Genomic DNA, 15,041 nt, shown 5'->3' with positions numbered 1-15,041 from the left:
AAATCAGTGGTCTGAACCAAATAACAGTTCCTGAAAAAAGCTACCCAGAAAGGCTGCCCTGCTCCCAAACTTTCTAGTACAAGTTTGTAAATTTTGAACTTTAGTATTAAACTCACAGTAGTATGTACATTTTGGAGAGGGTTAAGTTGAAATACAACTCAAAGTACTTACTCTTGAAAAAAAAATTTTATTCAAAATTTAGAAAAATTAGCTCCTTTCCTAAATTCACACATATTTTGGGGCTGCCACCCCGCACTCCCATCTCCCACCCCCTGAAAAAACTTCTTAAGGATTGTAGATTGTAATCCATTTGTCATGGCTTTGTTTTTATGACAATCATTTCTGTGAATAGTTGCCCCTAGGCCACCCCTCCTCACCAGCAGAAATACAGTGTTTCATTATCTTGCTTCTACTTAACCTATTTCCAGATTTTTTTTTCCATTGAGTTCTAGTTTATGAGTATGTACTTCTTTAGCTCCCAAACCCACTGCCCTCATTATTCTTAGCATTTGACACGTGGAGAGTCCACCAGAATGTGAGACTGCCCTAATTTCTTATGGAAATGTGTTACTTGTCAGTTGAAAGTGTTAGTGACAATTGATAGTCAAAAATCCAATAATTTGGGCAAATTGGGCCTTTTTGACAATCTGTAAATGGAAGTGGGGGAGGGAGACATGGGAGAAGTCCTTTTCAGCTCTGATATTCCGTAATTCATCTCCTTTATGGAGAAACATGTTCTTTATTACTACCATCTTTGAAAACGAAAAACACTACAATTCTTGGTCTACCTGTCTTTTTTATCTTTCTAACTTCAGTCCCTTTCAATTCCTCATTGTTTTCAAAAATAGTTAAATGTAAATGAAGTGGGATGCAACTATCTGTAACTTTCCATTAACTGATTTTTTTTTTTTTACTTCATTTGTTATTCCATTTTTAGGGGAAAGAAAATACCAGAAAACAAGGAAGGTTTGAAAAAAGCACCTTTCAGGGTATATCTTGGAATTAGTACAGATTCAGCTCAATGTATACCTTTTATAAGACTACAGTGATAAATGAGAATCTTAATCGAAATTCAAGGTATTCATTCTCAATCAAGAATTAAAATTACGTCATCAAGAATTAAATTATGTTCAGAAGATGATATTTAGGAAAGTGTGCAAATACTTTAATTTTTTATTATGAATAATAACTTGCATCTGTATAGTGCTTTAAAGTTTGCGAAGTACTCACAAATATCTCATTGATACTCACAACAACTCTAGGAGATGGGTGCTATTATTATCTCCATTTTACAGTGAGGAAACAGGTAGACAGGTTAAATGACTTGCCTAGGGTGACACAGTAGGCGAAGCTGGATGTGAACTCAGGTCTCTCCAACTCCAGGTCCAGTGCTCAATCCACTGTACCACCTAGCTGCCTCTTAATTATTAATAAGCATAAACGTTTCAGTATGCCAAGAACAAAAAAAAGAGGATTGTATATGAACCTGTGAACTTCTGTTATGTACAATTTTAAAAGCTATATTAAATTTAACAAGATGAATAAATTGTCCTGTTTGTGTCCCCATTTGAACTTTTTGTTTTCTTCTTTGTATTTTGAATGCTTTTTTGATGCTTCTTCCTTCTTTCCTCCTATCTTTCTCCTCCCCTTCATCCTTCCTCTTTCTTTTCTTCTTTCCTCTCTCTCCTTCCCTCTCTCCCTCCTCCCTCCCTCTCTTCCTTCCTTCCTTCTCCTTATCCCAACTCCTGCCCAGGAATACTTTTCAGAAACCTTTTAAGGACTTCACCAAGTACCCCTTTTGAGATTTCACTGAGGTATGATAATGACTCCTGTTCTGAGTTGGCTATACCAGCAAGAGTATAATCTCTGGAAGTTTAATCAATTTGAAAAAGCGCCAGGGGCAGACCAGCCTTACTAAGTTTAAAGGGGCTTATCACCAAGTTAGCCACAGAGTGATGAATTGTTTGGCTGTCACAATTTTTGAAATTCATTTACTAAATCATGGACAAGTTGAAATATGGGTCAGTCAGATTATAAATCCTTGAAGTATCAAAGTATTTTTGACCAAATATAGTTGAAACATAAAGGATTAACATCAGTTCACCAGAATAACACATCCCCAAAACTTAGTCCTGAAACAGGGCTTAAGTTCTATTAATTCTCCCTGTTTCAGGACTAACAAATCTTTTAAGTATTGCAATACTTTCCACATCTGGCCACTGTGGTTCAAGATATGGCTTTGTTTCTTAGAATTTTGCAAGTGCTACTACACACCTCAGTCTGTGGAATATAAATTGAAATTGTTTATACACACATGCACATACATGCATATATGTATTCATATATATTAACAGATTTATACATAGCTATATGAATGTTTTTACTCACCTGTTTAGGGTTCTTTGTATATTTTATCATTTCATCTTTCCTTCTGCCTTATAACCCCTAATCCTGTTCTTTGTCTTCACTATGACCTCTAGTCCCTCCATTCCTGTTCTTCCCCAGATCATTACACCTCCAATAGTTATATTCCTCCCTTTTTTTCCCTGTCTTGATCCCTTGGAGAACCACTTCATCTTTACAGTAGGATCTTCTTTCCAGTCCTTTTCCACTTTATCCTTAGACGAGCCTTAGCCTTGGATTACTCCCACCGTCCATTGCCTTTACACCTCTTTTCATGGTGCTATACAAAACTGGAAAAAAATCCCAAAATTGTGCTGATGATTCACTGCAAATTTATGTTACTAAATCTCTGCTGGCCCCATAGATGGCAAAGTAATTGTCTTTTTTGTCTTCTTTTCTCGAGTCACTTTTCCACTTACCATTGAGATTTTTCCAAATCCTTTTATCTTTCTTCAGACCTCCCATGGATCCCTGCCCCCCTCTCCTTTCAGTGATCTCATAAATCACTGGAAAAAAAATCAAGGCCATTCAGTGGGAGCTCTCTCTTTTCTCATCATCTAGCACCCAGATACCTTCTACCGCTTTTTTCTTTTCACTCCTGCTTCATGTGTTGGAGGGCTCTTTTTGCAAAGTCAAAGCTGCACACATACATGGTCTCTTTCCATTCTGTCTTGTCCAACAGATAGATTCCCATCTCTTATCTCTACTCTCTTAGCAATGTCTCCCTTCTTGGCTGCTTCCCTCCTGCCTACAAACATCCCGTGTCTTCCCCCATTCTCAAAGACAAAAAGTTCACTTGATTCATCCACCTGCATTATCAACCATCCTATATCTCTCCTCCCTTTTTGTGACTAAGCTTTTTGAGAAAACTCTCTATACTCAGTGCCTTCACTCCCTCTCTTCTCACTGTTCTAGGTTTTCTGTAGTTTGGCTTCTGACCTCATCTTTTGCCTGAAATTCCCCCTGCCAAAGATACCAGTGATCTTTTAGTTGATACATCTAATAGTTCTTTCTTAGGCCTTATCCTTATCAGACCTTTCCAGGTTCTGATGCTGTCAGATCATCTTCTTCTCATCTGTAAAATTAGGGTAATAACAGCACTCACCTCCTGGGGCTGTTTTAAGGATAAAAGAAGATAATATTTGTGAAGTGGTCTGTAAACCTTAAAGTATTATAAAAATGCTAGCTAATGTCATTCTCTTTGAAACTTTTTACTCTCTAGGTTTTCATGACATGACTCTCATGGTTCTCCTACCTGTCTGAACTCTTTTCATTCTCCTTTGTGAAATCTTTGTCCAGATCACACTTACTAATGGCAGGTATCCCCCAAAGCTCTATCTTAGGCCTTTTTCTCTTCTATACTCTTTTACTTGGTGACCTTATCAATTCCTGTGGATTCAGTGATCATCATGCAGATGATTCTCAGATATATTTTTCCAGCTCTAACCTCTCTCAACTGTCTATTGAACATCTAAAACTAAAAATGTTTCATAGATGTCCTAAACTCAAATATGCCCAGAATTGAATTTGTGATCTTTCCTCCCACACCCTCCTTTTTACCTAACGTCCCCATTATAGTCAAAGGAACCACAGTCATTCCCAGTCACCCAGGCTTGCTTCCTGGGTGGCATATTTGATTTTTCAGTCTCACAATCTGTTGCTAAGTCCTGTTGATTCTACCCATCATTTCTTACATACTCCTCTTCTGACCATGGTGCAGGGCTTCCTCTCCCCTCATACCTGGACTATTGCAATAGCGTGCTGGTGGGTCTGCCTGCCTCAAGTATCTTTATATTCCAGTCTGTCTTCTACTCAGCCTTCAAAGTGAGCTTTCTTCCCGTGCAGGTCTTACTAGTTCACACTCCTATTCAATAAATCCAGTAGCTTCCTTTTACCCCCAGGATCAAATATAAATCCTCTGGCTTTATCCTTCTGAATCTTGCTGCCTCTTCCCCATTTTTCCAAAATTTTCTCCCCTCCAGGTGCTCTGAGATCCTGTGACACTGACCTCCTTGTTGTACTTCCTACAAAAACACTCCATCTTCCAGCTCTGTGCCCTTTTACTGGCTGTCCCCCATGCTTGAAATGCTCTCCCTCCTTGTTTCTGACTCCTGGTTTCCCTGGCTTTCAAGTCTCAGGTAAAATCCCACCTTCTGTAGGAAGCCTTTCCCAGTCCCCCTTCATGCAAGTTCCTTCTTTCTGAGATTATCTCCACAATTCATCCTGCATTCTGTCTTGTTTGTTCATAGTGGTTTCCATGTTGTCTTCTCCATTAGATTGTAGGATCCTTGTGGGCAGGGTCTGCTTTTTACTTTCTTTGTTTCCTTAGCGCTTAGCATAGGACCTTGCCACATAGTAGGCAGTTAATAAATGCTATTTGATTGACTACTGGAAGTTTATTCTCCAGTTGTCCCTACAGAATGAGTTAGTATTTTTCGTGTATAATCTTGAGCCAAAAGCAAAATATTAAATAAATGAATAAATAAAAATGGGCTTCTCTGTAACACCTCTGCTCCCTCATTTGGGTGAATAATCTAAGGCTATTCTCTTGGAGCTAGCCAGGAAATTGGTATTTATGCCACAGTGATCACTCTCCCTTGCTTTTGCTTTGACCTCTAAAGTCAGATGAACTCACCCACTCTTTTCCCCAATAACAGTCCTATAGAAAATGTGTCTTCTTGGGCCCTGATAGCCCACAGCACCTGGCATCATAGAGAAGACTCTCTCCTTGTTAGGGTAAATCAGGAAGCATTCAGGTCCCATACTCTTATTCCCCTCAACCAATTACTTATACTCAAAGATCCCATAGTGTAGATTTCAATGAGGGGGTAATAGATAAATGCTTGCTCCAGAAATAATGCTGGAACCCTCAAAAGGAGAGAACATCTCTAACATATCAGACATAGGACTTTACCTATGCCAAAAGGGATTCTGGGATGATCCCAGATTGTACCCTTCTTGCCAGAGAAAGGAGATTTCCTGGACGTCACCAATCTTGGGGCCTACCTCGTAAGTAACCCCAAATTAAAGGAAGATTTCCTGAATAGCATGCTTCCTAGGGAAAGATGAGAATCCCTGCTAGCAAAAGGGAATTCATAGCTTGGGGCAGCAAGGGACATGAATCTTGGCCTCCCTCCACAGTGAGTGAGTATAACAATATAGGTCTAATGGGAAGGGCTATGGTTTGCCCAGAAGTACTAAAATATGAGTGACTTGTGAGGGGATTCTGTGGGTTCTTTTGGTGCTTTATGTATATCTGTATAGTATTCTCTTGTGTATCCCTAACTGAAACTTCCATAGTGGGATAACCATTTATAAGTTCAGGGGTCTGAACTCCTAAAACCATAACTCAACAGCCCCCACTGGTATATTTACCTTTACTAGTCAGCCAGAAAAAAACCATTAGCTCAAAGCAAGTGCATTTGTTAATTTGACATAGCAATATCAGAAGCTTCAAACATCTCCCCCCATAAATCTGACATGTTTCTTTTTTTTTTGTTTAGTCATTTTTCAGTTCTATCCAACCCTTTGTTACCCCGTTTGGATTGTCTTGGCAAAGATACTGGAGTGGTTTGCCATTTCCTTTTCCAGCTCATTTGACAGATGAGGAAACTGAGGCAAACAGGGTTAAGTGACTTACCCAGGGTCACACAGTAAGTATCTAAGGCTGGATTTGAACTTCAGAAGACAAATCTTCCTGACTCCAGGCACAGTACTCTTTCACAAATACAGAATGGGGGAAGAGTAGGCACATAGAGTTTAGAGAGACACACATACAGGAAATGCCCAAGGATGTGACTTCAACATTACAAAGCTTAATTGTCCTTTCTGTTCTGGTAGTATCTTCATGATGCAGTAGCAGGAAAGCAATTAATATAATGGTCATGATCATGTAAAATAAAAGGACACCGAATGTCTTCAGAAGGCCAAGTAATACATTCCCACCTTTTAGCAGACTGGTATAGATTTTGGAATGAGACATCACACTTTTGAACAGGGCCTCTGTAATGATTTGTTTTATTTCACAATTCTAATTTGTCACAATGGAGGGTTCTTTTGGACTGCTGGTGCGTGGAGGGGGAAGGACAATTACAATGTTTTTCTAAAAAGAGCGTCAGTAGTTCATTTAAAAAGGGATGAGGGAGAAATTTTTCCCTGGAGGAAACTCCAGGTGAGGGTGGGATATGAGATAAAGTTGTGACTGATTTTTGAAATATTATATTTGGATAATTGTACATTTTTAAAATCCTGGACATCATTTCTAGATCTGCACCATGGTAATGACAAAAGAATGAAGAAAGGAAGCTTCAGCTCTGTGCATGTGGGGACAAGCACAACACACCCCTGCCTCTTCCAGTAGAAAGGCACCATCATTCACTGGACATACACTGTCCAGATACTTAACTATAACATAGATGTGTTAGGATGGTTAAGGGCTTATGTGTGCCTCTGCCATGTGCTTCTGCGATCAGTGCTACAGCTACTGCTCTCTTGGCCTTGAAAAGTTCACTTTCAGGATCGCCTCTACTCAGACGACATGGGCCAGTTCATGTAACCTCCATGAGCTTCTGCCCCAAGAGAATAATCACCAGTTCCTGTGTGGGAGAAGGGCCATATAGTCATTCACCATTCCCCTTCTCACCCTGCAAGATAGCCTTCTTAGATACTATGTTCTGGTCTGTCTTCAAAAGGTCTGAGAAGTATCTCCTCTCAAGCTCCCAGGACAAAAGTCTCTCTGCCTGAGATGCTGTCACATGAATGAGTATCTCTGGAGTAGCTTTAGTCCTTGGAACACAATCAGGAGTTTCAGTTATCCCACTGTAGATGCCCATACGAAACAGTGAGATGTACTCAGATTGATAGAGAGGGAAGAGGACCCCCAATCCATCTCCTTTACATTATCATATATTAAAAACTGCCTTTTATGATTGTATTCTGTAAGTTGATTCTTCCTGATTTATCAATAATTTAGTTATTTGTGGCTTAAGCAAAAAGGCCCAAATTAATTTGATCAATTATACTTAAAGTTATATTAAAGTGTCAAATTAAAAAAAATTGAACTCTAAATTCATCTAATTGACATTGCTTAGGTCCATTTGGTATAACTTATAAATGCATGCTGCCTTTCCCCCTTATCTCTAGTATTATTATAATCAAATATTTTTCCCTAAATATTTCAGCATTTTAGAAAGGGTCAAAAGCATGCTTTATATAAAAATTGAGATAATTAACAACTTTGTTTAAAAGCCCATTTCTGTTTTTCTGTTTTCTCTGTATCTTTTTAAGTTAATTATGAGGTTTTACTTCCTGCCCAACACATGGGTAAATGTCAAATTACAGAAATGATCAGTGTTGTAAGGCCATTGAAAGATAAGGATGCTAATACATTACATTGTTGATGGAGCTATGAATTCATACAATATTCTGGAAAGCAATTTGGAATCACAATAAAGTGACTAAAATGGCCACACTTTTTGAGAGCTTACTGCTAATGTGTACTACACCCCAAGGCAGTCAGTGACTAAAAGGAAAGTCTCACATACACCAAAATGTTTATTTCAGAAATTTTTGTCTAATAGATGCCCTTTGATGGGGGGGGGGGAGAATGAGTAAACAAATTGTGTGTGAATGTAATGGAATACTACTGTGCAGTAAGAAATGAGGAATATGAAGAATAGTGAGAAACATGGGAAGAATTATATGGCCATGCAAAGTGAAGTAAGCGGAACCAGGAAAATGATATTTTTGCTCACAATGATGTAAATGTAAAGATCAACAACAAAAAAAGATTGAAACCGAATGCTGCGTCCTTAGTTCTTAATGACCAAACTTGGCCCCAAAGAAGAGATGCGGGAATGCACTTCTCTTCCTTCTTTGTGGAGTCAGGAGGGATCAGAACACTAAGTAATATCAAGCGGGATTGATGTACCGGTTAGTTTTGACTGTTTCTTTTTCCTCTTTGTTATTTTTTATTATAAGCGCTCTCTGATAGGAGGAAAAAGGAGGGAACATACTGGAAATGTAGTCAATATAAAAACAAAAGCTATCAAAAAAATTTTTTATCCATAAAAGTAAGTTGACAGTTTATTTAATAGAAATCATCTAGTAGCATTTTAATTAGAATTCCCCCAATGGTCCCTGCCCTTGAACTGCAAAATAAATATATCCAATGGAGAGTTCCTAGAATCCAGATCTTTCTACTATCCCACACTGCCCTTATACTGAATGCAGCAGAGTACTGGTAAATAAATGTTTAACCACAGGCAGAGGGGGCGGGGGAATATACTACGGTCACACTTACATGTCTAATATGCATTATTTAGATTTTTTCCACCGCTTTCTCAAGTCTCCATGAAAACAATAAATCAAGTCCTGATTATAGGGTTTACCAGTTTTGCAAGTGTAAACGTTCAAACAAAATTTAACAATTGGCTCTAGTGACCTTACTGGCTCCAGCACACCCCGAACAAAACAAAACACAACTGCTGTAGAAGATGTAATTTAAAACCAAACAAAATTCGTCTCCTCCCCACCTTCCTTTCTGAAAGGCTGGGTCTGCCCTATTTTATTTGGACACGTAAGATGGGGCCCGAGAAGGAAGAGAGAGGCAGGTTGGGGAAGACGTGGTTGGGAGGCAATTTAAGCACATTTTCTCTAGGAAACTTGTTCTGATATTCCCAGCTCCTATTGCCTTTGCTCCCAAATCACTCTGGATTTGACTGTTAATTCACTCTCTTCATTTTTGTTCTGTTTATACTTATGCATGTCCACTCGTCTCCCCCATTAGAATGAAAGCTCAGTAGAGATGATCTCTTTCGTCCTGGAGAATAGCGGGCTCTTAATCCATGCTTGGGGCGGCCACGCGGCCAAGCCTGGGGTCCTAAGAGGCATCTTTCAGAGTCTCGGTGACCCTGCTGCTGACTGCAGTTTGTCTGTCCTGGGTCTTGGCCACAACCCAACGGATTTCGATCCAAGCGCTCTCCTTGGTCATCCTCCCGATAAATATTCGGAGAAGGAAGCCCTGCTGACGAGGGCGGCCAGGCCACTAAAGAGGCGCGGGGGGTCCCAAGCTGGGGGGGCGGGGGGGAGGGGCGTGCCTCTCCTCCCAGCAGAGCGCATGCGCCCTGCGCTCCAGGGTGCCCCGGCCTTCCCTCTGCGTCGCGCAAACAAACTTTGAAAAGCGGTTCGAAGGCCTCGGCTCAGCTGACCCCAGGGGGCGGGCCGGCAGGGTCCGAGGGCTTCCCTGGCTTCCTCTCCAGCCGGCGGCACGGGTGCCCGGGATGGCGAGCTGCCAACGCCTCCTCCTCCTGCTGCTGCTGCTGCTGGCGGCGGCCTCGCCCGGGCAGAGCCGGCCCAGCTCCACCAGCTTCAGCTTGGCCGGCAGCTGGCTTCTCCGGAGCCAGGACGGCTCCGTGGCGCTGCAGGCGCAGGTCCCGGGCTGCGTGCACAGCGCCCTGCTCCAGCACGGCCTGCTCCAGGTACGGGGCGGCGCGCGCGCCCTGGACGCCCCGGCTTGCCACCCCCTGCCCAGCCCTACGGAGAAGATGCGGCCCGAGCGGTCGCTTCAGCGCCGGGTGGGCGCCCACGACCCTTCAGCCGCGCTCCCGGGAGGAAGGGAAGCGGGGCGGGCGGGGAGGAGCTGAAATGGAGCGGTCCAGCCTTGTGGGAGAGATCGGAGAAGAAGAGCCGTGCAGGGCGGCCCTAGTCAGAGTGGACGATGAATTACGGGTGTAAATAATTACTAGGGCTGTGGGTGTGGGTGGTTTGTAATGACCGCCGCCACCAAACCTGTACTTTAATCCCCCTTCCCAAAATCTGAATATCCCAGGTGAAAATAGTTTTGTTTTAAAATTAACTCGGTATCATTTACAGCCCGGGCGTTTTGTGGGGGTGGGGGTGTAGTGATGAGTTAATAGGAACAGAAACAATATTACCAAGGAAGTGATTGTGAAAACATTTTGCTACTTTTTTGTTTCCACTTTGGAAATTTAAAGTGGTAAAGGATAGTGCAGGAAAAAAAAAAGCCTTTTACCTTTTCCCCTGGGATTTAAGTGACTTTTCTTTTTCTTTCAAACTTCTTTTTGGATACCAAACTTAATACAATGAAGAATAGAAAACAGCTTCAGCACGACTCTAGGAAGGAAAGCTGTGGATAGTGGGAATGACACAAAGCTGAGGTTTGGCCGGGCAAGTTCTACAGAAGGATAAGGGGACCAGGCACTCATTGTAGGACAGTATGACATTGCACTCGTTCACCAGGGAGTCAAGATGGCAAAGAGGGGAGAGTTTAGCAGGTGCAAGCAAGATGGCCTGGGAAATACCCCATATCACACTGCCTGTCCTTTATCATGAAAGGCCCCAACCTACATCTGGATTATTCTCTTAAAGATTTCGTTGAGTTGGGGAAGTGGTCAGTATGGGCAATAGTTAATTGATATTTCCATGGTTACCTTTTTTTTTTCTTCATTTATGATATGTTTGTGGGTTGTTGTTATTTTTTACCCCCAAGCACTTGGTATCCATTTTCCTTTTAGATATATTGGGAATCAAGTTTTCTGATTTGGTGTTGATTTTGAATTTCATTTGAACATATCTGTGGTTTCAATATAAACAGTTGATTCAGAAATGACTCTTACATCAATCACTTGTTATTTCCTTTCCGTTAAAATACTTCGTTCCTTTTGTGTGTGTGTGTGGTGACTTTTTGGTGTTTGGAATGAATATTTAGCATCTTCCAACTTTTTCCTTGAGGAATGTATTTGTGATATATACGTGTAAAACCTTTTTTTATGATGTACAAGACTTTGGTTACTCCTAAACAGCTCTTTTTTTTTAAACAATGTATTAACATTTTTTTTGTCCTCTCTTTTGCATTGAAAGTCACCAAATACTAAACTACACAGTGGAGTTGTATTATATATCCCTTTAATTTAGCAAAGTCAAGTATATGGACTTGGAGATTGGGAAAGAGGGAGGGGAGAGAAAGAGAGAGAGAATCTGGAGTCCTCTCTCACCATTCTACTCAGTGAGCATCAGCATTTGCTAACTTAACCAATAAACTTACAGGCCTCTGCCATACTCCCTTTGACCACCTTTTACTTTCTTCTTTTTTTTTTTTTACTGTAATTTATTAACTTTTGGTTTACAACATTCAGTTCCACAATCCCTTGAGTTCCAAATTTCCCTTTCCTACTCCCTTACCCCCATGGCTGCATCCAATCAAATATAGGATCTACAAATACCTTCACATTAAATATTAGTCAAGTTGTAAAGAAGGATTATAACCAATGGGGTGAACAATGAGAAAGAAGAAAACAAAATGAAGTAAAACAGAAAAAAAAGAGCAAATAGCTTGCTACAATCTGCATTCAGACTCTGTAGTTCTTTCTCTGGATGTGGATATCCTTTCCATCATGAATCTTTTGGAGTTGTCTAATAACTTTGAATTGCTGAGAGGAGCCCAGTCTATCAAAGTCAGTCATTACAGATAAAATGTGTCTGTAATTGTGTACAAAGTTCTCCTGGTTCTGCTCTCCTCACTCAGCATCAGTTTATATAAGTCTCTCCAGGTTATTATGAAGTCCATTTGCTCCTCATTTCTTATAGCACAGTAGTATTCCATTACATTCATATACCACAACTTGTTCAGCCATTTCCCAACTGATGGACATCCCCTTGACTTCCAAATCTTTGTCACCACAAAAAGAGCTTCTATAAATATTTTTGTACTAATGGGCCCTTTTCCCACTTCTATGATCTCTTTGGGATACAGCCCTAGAAGTGGTATTTCTAGGTCAAAGTAAGTAAGCACTTAATTTATAGCCCTTTGGGCATAGTTCCAGATTGCTGTCTAGAACAGTTGAATCAGTTCACAACTCCATCAACAGTGCATTCGTGTTTCAATTTTTCCACATCTTCTCCAGCATTTGTCATTTTCCTGTTTTGTCATCTTAGCCAATCTGACAGGTGAGGTGTGGTACCCTCAGAGTTCTTTTGATTTGAATTTCTCTAATCAATAGTAATTTAGAACATTTTTTCATATGCTCATAGATATCTTTGATTTCTTCCTCTGAAAACTGCCAGTTCATATCCTTTGACTGTTTATCAATTGGGGAATTACTTGTATTATTATAAATTTACTCAGTTCTCTGTATATTTTAGAAATGAGGCCTTTATCAGAGACATTGGTTGTAAAAATTCTTTCCCAATTTTCTACTTCCCTCCTAATCTTGGTTACATTAACTTTATTTTTACAATAACTTTTCAACTTAATGTATTCAAAATTCTCCATTTTGCATTTTGTAATGCTCTCTATCTCTGTTTGGTCATAAATTTCTCCCTTCTCCATAGATCTGACAGATAAACTATTCCTTGCTTTCTCAGATTGCTTACAATCTCAGCCTTTATATCTAGATCTTGCACCCATTTAGATTTTATTTTGGTGTATTGGTCTATGTGTAAGATATTGGTCTATGCCCACTTTCTGCCATACTATTTTCCAGTTTTCCCAGCAGTTTTTGTTAAATAGTGAATTCTTATCCCAGAAGCTAGGGTCTTTGTGTTTGTCAAACAGTAGATTACTATAGTCGTTGACTACTGCGTCTGGTGTACCTAATCTATTCCACCGATCCACCACTTTATTCCTCAGCCAGTACCAAGTAGTTTTGATGACTGCTGCTTTATGATACAGTTAAATAATACAGTTTAAAATCTGGTATGGCTAGGCTACCTTCTCTAGCATTTCTTTTCATTAAATCTCTTGCTATTCTGGACCTTTTGTTCTTCCAGATGAATTTTGTTACTATTTTTTCTAGCTCTATAAAGTAATTTTCTGGTAGATTTATTGGTATGGTACTAAATAGGCAAATTAGTCTAGGAAAAATAGTTATTTTTATTCTATTAGCTTGACCTAGCCACAAGCAACTGATATTTTTCCAGTTATTTAGATCTGACTTTCTTTGTGTCACCTTTTACTTTCTTTTGCCTCTTGGTGAAACAAGAAACGTGTTGGGTGGTGTAATATTCCCTTATTGTAATCACATTCTAATGTGAAACTTGTTAATATTTCATATATGTAGTTGTTCAGTTATTTTCAGTTATGTCTGACTCTTTATAACTCCATTAAGGATTTTCTTGGCAGTGATACTGGAGTAGTTTGCTATTTCCTTCAACTCATTTGGAAAATGAGAAAACAGGCAGAGTTAAGTGACTTACCCAGGGTCAAACAGCTAGTAAGTGTCTAAGGTCAGATTTGAACTCAGGAAGAGGAATTTTTCCAGACTTCAGGCCCAGGACTCTATACACTCAGCCACTTATCTACTTATCTGTCTGTCTAATGGCTAACCCAAAATTCAGGTTTCACTTAAAAGAAGTTTAAATTTAAACATTGACTTGGTAGGTAACACTCAAAAAAACCCCAACAACTGAAGGATTTAAAAGAAAAAAAAGGAAAACATTTGTTATATATAAAAAGACTAAAAACGTCAAATTATTCCACAGTAACATTTTTAAAAAGATTTGTATGTTAACTTTGAGAAAAGTATATTTTTTACTTTCATACCTTTTTGTTCTACTTTAAGTGATAGTGTCTGATATTTACCTGTCACTTTAAAGTTAGCAAAACATTTCTTCTCAGTGTCCTGAGATTACTATTATCCCCATTTTATAGGCAGGAACTGAGACAGAATTTTGGTAAATTTCTCATCATGCCAATAATTTGGTCTTAAGCAAGAATCATTCTCCCACATCTCACCCATATTCACCACATCCTGCTCTTTCTGCAACTAAATGGTACAGTGAGTAGGTAGAGCGTGAGGTTTAGAGTCTGGAAGACCTGAGTTCAAATGCGGCTTTGGATGCTTACTAGTACGACCTTGGGTAAGTCACTTTACCTGTTTGTATCAGTTTCCTTATTTAGAAAATAGGGATAATAAAAACACCTGTTTCCCAGGGTTGTTGTGAGAATCAAATGAAAAGATATTTATAAAGTGCTTAGCATAGTGCCCGGCATATAGTACATTTAATATAATATATTTATATAAAATATTAACTGCCATTATTGTTATTATTTCATCTGAATATTTTTATTTGAAATTTGACTTTCTTCATTTACTTTTGTTTGTTGTTTTGTTTGACTAACTCTTGGTTCCTCATAGATTTATTTGTTTCAATTTGGTTGATTCTAGTTTTTAGCAAATCATTTTCCTTGGTTAATTTTTGGAGCTCCTTTTCCATATCATACACTTTTCTTTTCAGAGAGATGTTTTCTTCATTATAATGTTTTTCTAATTCTGCTATTTTGGTTTTGAGGGAATTACTCATTTTGTCTTCTATCTCTCTCATTTGGTTTTCAAAGTTCCTTTTGATCTCATCTAGGAGAGCTTTCTGTGCTTGGGACCCCTTCCCTGTTGATGTTTCAGCTGTGGGTGTGGAGTCCACTTTGTCTCCCTCTGAGGATAGTAGGACTCCAGAGTCTTTGTAGTCTGCTTTCTACCCATTTTGAGGCAGGGCCCTAGCCACGCCCTTCCTCTAGGGATCCCAAGCCTTTACTGTAGAGGGTTTTGCCCTGGGGCAATAGTTACTATGTTTTTTGGGGGGGGGGGTTGGAGCAGGTGAGGTTCACTCTCTCATCATGGTCT

The 15,041-nt window shown here is 39.7% G+C and overlaps 1 protein-coding gene across 1 annotated transcript in view; it reads left to right on the top strand.

Moving 5' to 3' along the window:
- The first annotated feature begins 9,554 nt into the window (after nt 1–9,554).
- Nucleotides 9,555–15,041, top strand: part of MANBA (mannosidase beta) — a 122,642-nt gene continuing 117,155 nt past the window's right edge. The window contains exon 1 of the mRNA XM_069098617.1: nt 9,555–9,881. Within this exon, the coding sequence (XP_068954718.1) occupies nt 9,684–9,881 (198 nt within the window). The 5' untranslated portion in view covers nt 9,555–9,683. The remainder of the gene's footprint in view (nt 9,882–15,041) is intronic.

The sequence above is a fragment of the Petaurus breviceps genome, unplaced genomic scaffold (assembly GCF_028583685.1).
Source record: "Petaurus breviceps papuanus isolate PSGF00001 unplaced genomic scaffold, PetGlider_PUasm1.0 126, whole genome shotgun sequence".
NCBI lineage: Eukaryota > Metazoa > Chordata > Mammalia > Diprotodontia > Petauridae > Petaurus > Petaurus breviceps.
The sequence above is the reverse complement of the archived record's forward strand: the minus strand, read 5'-3'. Positions and strand labels throughout refer to the sequence as shown.